The 7,869-nt window shown below is 40.3% G+C and overlaps 1 protein-coding gene across 1 annotated transcript; it reads left to right on the forward strand.

The window, feature by feature from the left end:
* On the forward strand, window positions 1-990 carry LOC101596959 (olfactory receptor 52I2-like). Its single transcript, XM_004650751.3, has one exon. It carries the CDS (start codon window positions 16-18, stop codon window positions 988-990), a length of 975 nt encoding a protein of 324 aa, XP_004650808.2. The 5' UTR covers window positions 1-15.
* Window positions 991-7,869: the final 6,879 nt, after the last annotated feature.

The following is a 7,869-nucleotide window of genomic DNA, read 5'->3' on the forward strand; positions in this document are numbered from 1 at the left end:
GCAGTGTCACTTGTGATGGTAGGATCACTCTACAACCACACGGTGGCATCTCCTGCCACCTTTGTCCTGGTGGGCATTCCAGGTCTGCAGTCTTCCTATCTTTGGCTGGCTGTCTCACTGAGTGCCATGTATTCCGTAGCCCTGTTGGGAAACACCCTCATCATAACCGTGATCTGCATGGATTCCATGCTACAGGAGCCCATGTACTGCTTCCTGTGTGTTCTGGCTGCTGTGGACATTGTGATGGCCTCCTCTGTGGGACCCAAGATGGTGAGCGTCTTCTGCTCGGGAGACAGCTCCCTCAGCTTCAGTGCTTGTTTCACTCAGATGTACTTTGTTCACGCGGCCACAGCCGTGGAGACAGGACTGCTGCTGGCCATGGCTTTTGATCGCTACGTAGCCATCTGCCAGCCCCTCCACTACAAGAGAATTCTCACCCCTCCTGTGATGCTGGGAATGAGTGTGGCCATCACCATCAGAGCTGTTGTATCCATGACCCCGCTGAGCTGGATGCTGAGTCACTTGCCTTTCTGTGGCTCCAATGTGGTTCCCCATTCCTACTGTGAACACATGGCTGTGGCCAAGTTAGCATGTGCAGATCCCATGCCCAGCAGTCTCTACAGCTTGATTTGTTCCTCCATTATTGTGGGTGCTGATGTGACCTTCATCGCTGCCTCGTATGTTTTGATTCTCAGGGCAGTATTTGGTCTGTCCTCAACGAATGCTCAGCGGAAAGCGTTAAGTACATGTGGCTCACACATGGGGGTCATGTGTCTCTTTTACCTACCTGGGATGGCATCCATCTACATAGCCTGGCTAGGGCAGGACACAGTGCCCTTACACATGCAAGTGCTGTTAGCTGACTTGTACCTAGTCATTCCTCCCACCTTGAACCCCATCATTTATGGTATTAGGACCAAAGAGATACGGGAGAGAACACAGAGACTGCTAACGTGCTTTGTCTTTGACCTTGGCAGACAGGGTTCTTGAACACAGAACTCTTCAGATCTTTAGCTTTCCAGACACATGGAAAGATGTTTTATAGATGAATGGAGTCAGATGGAGTTCCAAGATGAAGGTGTCAAGGCTATTACATTAAATTTCAGTTTCTAGCAAGAGTGTTATGCATATGCAGTGCCTGTGATAGTCTAGCTTTTTAATGGCTTCATTTAACTTGTAGGTATGAAAGATAGGCTTGGGGCCTTTCTTTCCTTAGTTTCTGACCCATATTTCTAAAACTTATATTATGCTACTTCCTCTGCTGTGGAAACTAGCTTCCCTCACTACACATTCATCTGCCTGATTTTGTTTTTACAACTCTTCTCTCATGTCATTATATGGAAACAACTGTTAGCACATGACCCCACTATTTAACCCACTGAGCCCACTCCAACTTGGTCATGGGATCACACTTAAAGTTACACATTCCCAGATAGGGTCTAGTTTATCTGAGACTATAAGCTTGAGATGAGCTTGGAAAGAGGAACCTGGGCATAGCAATTAAGCCATTTATCTAGGTGGTATGAAAGGAGTATTTCTTTGGTCTTTGGTACCAGTTCATTTTGCAAGCAAGCAACTTTAATGACTGAGCCATCTTCCCAGATCCTCCAGTTCACTTTGGACATCAATGCACATCAGTGGAACTAACTTCTGTATGTGCATTGAATTCACCGTTAAACTAGGTGGAGCTAATGTATGAAGACCACCTGTTAGATCTTAAGCAATATGAGCTAAGTGAATATGAGTCTGATATTGGATATTCTTTCTTCCTCATATACTGCTCAGTGTGGCTCAACTGTAATATATAATCCTAGCACACAGACCCACAAACACCACATAAGTAACTGTGGGCTGCACTCAGGAAGCATGCGGCGGGATGAAAAAGTTAATTGGTAACAAGATAGATAAATTAAATGGACTCTTTCTAAATTACCTCAGGTATCTGGAACCAAACATGTTTTGAATTCATCTTCAGTGTGTCTTAAATCAAGTAATCTACACATGTTAGAAGAAAATGATTTCATGGAAAGTTATAACATTTTAGAGTTGGAAGACATTTCAAAATCCCAATAAAAGAGATAAATCCAAAGAATGTTAAAATTCAGAATGCAAGAGCTGTGTTGAGATCAAGTGGTTATATCTGAATCTTTAGCAGTTCCTGTTTACTGATGGTGGAGGCACAGTGGACCGTACACAGAGTAGTGAACACTCCTTTTGACAAGACACTGAGTGGCCTTCTACTGCACACACTCCTAAAAATATGGACCACCCATTTCTAATTCCATGTTTACAGGAGTAGTTCTAGTATTGCTGAAGTTATAGTTCTGAGTAACTTACAAATATGTCAACTTTTTCAGATAAACCTGTTCCTTAATCACTTAGACAATATGCCCTTTGCTAGTATTGGACTTGTAACCTTCCAAGAATGTTTTCTACTTCTGAATATGAACAGAGAAGGAATCAGCTTCCTAAAACATCTTATAGTGACATGTCGCGATCCAAGAGAGCAGTTAAAAAAAAACAAAAAACAAAACTTTCCTTTGCAAACCCCCTAAGAACAAAAGACTATGTGGTAGTTAAATTAAACAATATCTGCTAAAATCTTCATTTAAAAAATTTATACTATTAAAGACAGCTGCTTATACACCTTCACCACTAAGCCTGACTACTTTCTGCATTCTAACTCAGAAAATGTGAGTTTTTTCTTTCCTCTTTTCCCTTTTTCTAAGCCTACTTGCTCTGACACTCTGGGCAATCTCAATTTTCTCTACAAAGACCCTCAGCCTGTACAGCTGGCCACACATTTCTATTGCTGATCCTGTCTGTTTTCTTGACTTCTAACTCAGAAATCGCAGCTCTCCTTGTGCCTCCTCCATCTCTTCCTGGCACTGCTGCAAATCTGGCTTGCTTGCCTTGTTGTTTTCTCTCTAAGGTTTCAATAGAACGGTCCTCAAGTCTCTTCAGAATCCAGCTTTAAATTCCTTTATCTACAAGACTAAGAAAGAGCCTGCAAAAGGACTCTTTCTCTTGGTGATAATGGAGCCACCATCTATCTGAATAAAGAAAAAAATCTGTAAGTCCGCACAAAATTAGTATGAAATGGAAAAAAGTCACTCCTATAAAATCACGAAGAAGAGAATATTTATTCTCCAAAATGGAACCCAGAAGTAATTGTCAAGAAATGACATTTTCAGTAGAATACAGGAATGTGTAATCTATGGAAAACAGGCTTTAAAATGTGCATTGTGTTTGAGAAGATATATCTTCTCTATATTTCTGCTCCATACATCCAACATCTAGAGAACCATCGTAACAGTGACAAGGGGCAGTAAAATGGGGCAAATACTTCACTTCAAACTTCATCATGTGTTTGTTTACCTTTGATATCAGACTAATAATATAATCATCTTTGGGAAGTAATTTCTTCTTTTCCAGAGTGAAACAGTCTATATGACATACAAGTTCATTGTACAGCTTGTAACTTATTGCTGAGAACTGGACATTTTTAATGATTTATGTGGCTGCTCTGATATTAGTTTCTCACCTTCCTCTGTTATTGTTACAGTTTAGTGAATTCCCTGACCTAATCCTTTAAGGTCTATAATTTTTGCCCAATATGGCTAATGCAATCTCCGCTCAGTTAGCGTACTGATTTACAAATGACTGGAGAGAGATTTCATTAATTGGCTGGTATCAATACACGTCTCAGTGTTTGTGAGAATCTCTCTCCACATAAGGGGATTTTTGGTGTGGTTCTTACAAGTCCAAATAGTATACATTCTTTTATTACTCTGGACAAAAGATTTATATATTTAGAAAGAAAAAGTCACATATTTTTCTTCTATAGACAGACTGAATAACTGAATATATTCATTTAGTCATATTTTATCCATAACACAATCTGATGTAAAGCAATCAAGGTATTGCCTAGTTTCTAGCTTCTTAAACTGTGGATAGTGAAACCACATGAAATTGTGTAACCAAATATAAGGATCATAGGAAATCTGGAAGCAATAAAAGGTTTCCTAATGCTCAGAACCAAACATTAATTCAAAATCAAATGCTAAGGAATCTGAGATGTTTCTGGCACTTCTTACTTGCTTTTATCACATGACTTCACTGCAGCCTTGGTTCTGAACATACAATATACACATTTTGCATTGTGCATGTTCATCACATCATGTGCTGCCAAAGGCTGCCAGAAATCCCTAGACTCAGACTTTAGACTATTTTCTATTGTGACTTGCAATGTTTTTTACTGTACATGCAAAGTTTACTACTTTCACGGAACTATAATAATTTAATTACAGATAACAGAGACAACTATTTCTCATCATTATTCTTCAGTATTAATATTTGACTTTATTTATATTTAGAATATTTGATTTTAAAGTGTTCTGCTTGACTTGCTGACTTGAGTTTCATAAACAGTCATGGTGGTTTGAATCAGATTTAAACTTATGTTGTCTGAATACTTCCAAAAATTTCTGAAATGGCCCTAAACCTACTTTTTCCATTTTTGTACATCACATTTATATGAGTGATGTGGTGGTTTGATTCAGGTGTCCCCCATGAACTTAGGTGTTCTGAATGCTAGGTTCCCAGGCAATTGGAAATTAAAGCCTCCTGGAGGGAGTGTGTTGTTGGGGGCGGGCTTTTGGGTGCTATAGCCAGTTTCCCCATGCCAGTGTTTGGCACACTCTCCTGTTGCTATGGTCTACCTTATTTTGGCCAGGGGATGATGTCCACCCTCTGCTCATACTATCATTTCCCCCTGCTATTATGGAGCTTCCCCTCGAGTCTGTAAGTCAAAATAACACCCCACTCCCGAAAGCTGCTCTTGGTTGGGTGATTTCTACCAACTATGTGAACCTGACTGCAACAAGTGACATCTCAGTGATGACAATCACAAACTCAAAATATAGATCACCTTTTGAAAAGTGTTGAAGGTCGTTTATATCATGCATTATCAAATATCCAGTCAAGATTTAATTCTTTATGTGAAAATCAGCAAGCCTACCTATCTCATCAGTGTGAAAATTTGCTTTCATTTTGATAAATGGTAAAATTGTATGTATACTAAAGCATGGTTTTAAAATAAATTTTCTTATGAATTGTTATCAGAAAATGGTTTATATACCTATTTCATATAACTATGAATTTGGGGGTCACATGAAAGTTTTTCAGGTGAAGAAGGGTCACAAGTAGAAAAAGTTTAAGAAGCTGTGGTCTCACTGGCATTCAAAACGAATTTCTTCCAAGTATATCCATTGGGATGGTTCCCCTGACACATGTCTTTTTCATTCATGTTGGCATTCTTATGGTAGTACATTCTTTTTCTTAAAAATTTTACAGAGAGAGAAAATGAGAATGGGTACACTAGGGCCTCTAGCCATTGCAAATGAAGTCCAGATGGATGCACCACTATGTGCATTTGGCTTACCCAGGTGTTCTGGGGAGTAGAACCTGGGTCTTGAGGCTTTGTAGGCAAGCACCTTAGCCACTAAGCCATCTCATCAGCCTGATACCCCATTCTTTATTGAACTATATACGTCCCCATGTGTACTTGTTCCCTGCCATAGCTACCCCCAGACAGAACTCCCGCTCCTTCTGATAACCTGCGGATACAGTCACACCCTCACCACAGCAAACTCAAAGCATGCTCATCTAGCTAGAGCTCAACAGTCATAACTGACCCTCATCCAATGTTTGGATTTTAAGATGTTACAATCAATCTGTATTTCTGGGAAGAAGTCTGTATTTCCTGGGAGAGTTTCAAAGCCAAGGACTTAACCCTTTGTCTCCTCCTTTTCCAGGATTCAGTTGGTTTATTCTTTCAGTGTTACTCCCTTCAAAGTGCAGGACCTGCATCTGTCAGCCTCTCTGTGAGTAAAACAAGGTGGGACAGAGTTGGTCTGTTTCATAGGACCGATCCCTCACAGCAGGTCGGAGAGGTCACTCTGTGTGACAGGAGGAAGACGACAGGAACTTCACCCTCAACAGGACTTCTTGCCTCCTCCTGGGAGGCATCACTTTTGAATGTTACAAAAAAAGAAAGTACACATCAACATAGTTTTTTTTTAAATTATAGGATAATTCAGTATTATCTAGTGTTTACTGCCCCTCAGGCAGAAAAATAAACATTGTTTTGTTTTGATTATAAGCATTTAAACACTTAAAAAGCATTTAACACATACAGTGTTTCAGACTGAAGTAGAATGGTGAAACTTGGCTTCATGCAGTTCTTAGGAGGGAAGTATAAAATCAACTACCCTATGCAGAAAAGTCTTCACTCTTAAGATTGTCCCTAAAAATCCATTGGTTTATGCTGCAACACAGAGAGAAAAACGTTTTCCTCCTGGCTATCCCTCACAGCACTGGACTGCTATGGGAGCTGTTGGGGGATAATAGTTGCCAAGAATGTGAATAAGCAGGTGATCCTGAGAGATTCAAAAATCAACCAGCCAGGCAGGAAGTACACACCTGTGCCAGAGTGGCACACAGCCTATGTGGGCAACCAACCGTTCTCAGATTGGACGTGAGACACACTCAGTGGGGGAGGACTCATACCTGGTACCAGGAACCAAGCCAGGTTAGCAAGGATAGGAAACCAATACATTCAAGAGAGCCTTCATTGCTCTTTGGCTAAGAAGAGTGGGGATACCCATCAATGAGTCTCTCAAATAACTATCCTTATCCCCTTTAATCCAAGCTACTCTTGCTTTTGGTTGGAGAATCTTCTTTATATTATAGATGGTAGAGAATACTGGGGAGAGCCAAACTCCATTAGTATAAGGAAAATAGCCAACTGCCTACCACGAGACTTCACCTCCATCACAATTGCCAGGGCCCAGGAGTCACTGCAGAGGAAGTGGTGACATGGTTACTGCTCTCACTGCTAGCCTGAAAACCAGTTCCAGGGCGATGATGATAGACACTGTGGTCACTCAAATGTCCTCAAAACAGAGATGCAGAGGCTACAGAGAATTCAACACAAAATTAGAATTTTAATACAACCACCAAGGCTCAGGGAACATGGTGGAAGAATGAGTGGAAAGATTGTAAGAGCCTCAGGGTAGGTGGTATTAGCCTGAGGCACCACCCTAAGAGTCTGATTGAGGCCTTCAGTATCCCACAATAAATACTAATGACCCCACTGAGAAGGACCCTCAGTGGAAGAGGGGCTGGAGAGGGGATATAAGAGTACAATCTTTTAATGAAAAAAATCAATAAATAATTAAAAAAATATTCATTGGTCTTAAGAATATGAATAAACTGCAGATTTATTTAACTTTGTAATTCTTCTAACAACTGTTACATGTAAATCAATAAATTATAGACAACCTTGCACATAAATTAATAAATTATAGACAACCTTGCATGTTAATAAATTATAGACAAATGAAACCAGAATACATTATATTTCAGACCACTTAACTCCTTAGTACATTCTGGGTTTAAATGAGTGTTAATGACCTATTCCTCAACACTGTTTGCTGGGGAATGCCCACACAGAGCCACAGAGTCCTATAATACATGTCAGCTCATCCCTTTCCCAGGACCAGGTCTTTGACTCGCAAGCCCACTTCTTGCCAAGCAATTGGTGGAAACCTCTCTCCTTTTATTGCTCGTTCTCAAGGTAGTGCTGTGAAGAGCCGGTTAAACACTGTGAGGTAAAATGGTCACCACATGTGGAAGCCGTGGTTTGCTTTCTTCCTTTTTCTGAAAAGAGCAAAGTTATGAGATGACTCTAGTATCTTTATCCCAACCCTACAAGGTAGAAGAATACATCATTATAAGCCAGACTACACTCAATTTTCCATGGAGGCTACTTGAAACCTCTCAAACACAAGAGATGTTGCAGATCCA

Source organism: Jaculus jaculus, chromosome 3 (genome assembly GCF_020740685.1).
Source record: "Jaculus jaculus isolate mJacJac1 chromosome 3, mJacJac1.mat.Y.cur, whole genome shotgun sequence".
Taxonomy (NCBI): domain Eukaryota; kingdom Metazoa; phylum Chordata; class Mammalia; order Rodentia; family Dipodidae; genus Jaculus; species Jaculus jaculus.

What these genes read in the sequence shown, in the direction of transcription:
- LOC101596959 (XM_004650751.3), top strand. Translation starts at nt 16, where the DNA reads ATGGTAGGATCACTCTACAACCACACGGTGGCATCTCCTGCCACCTTT.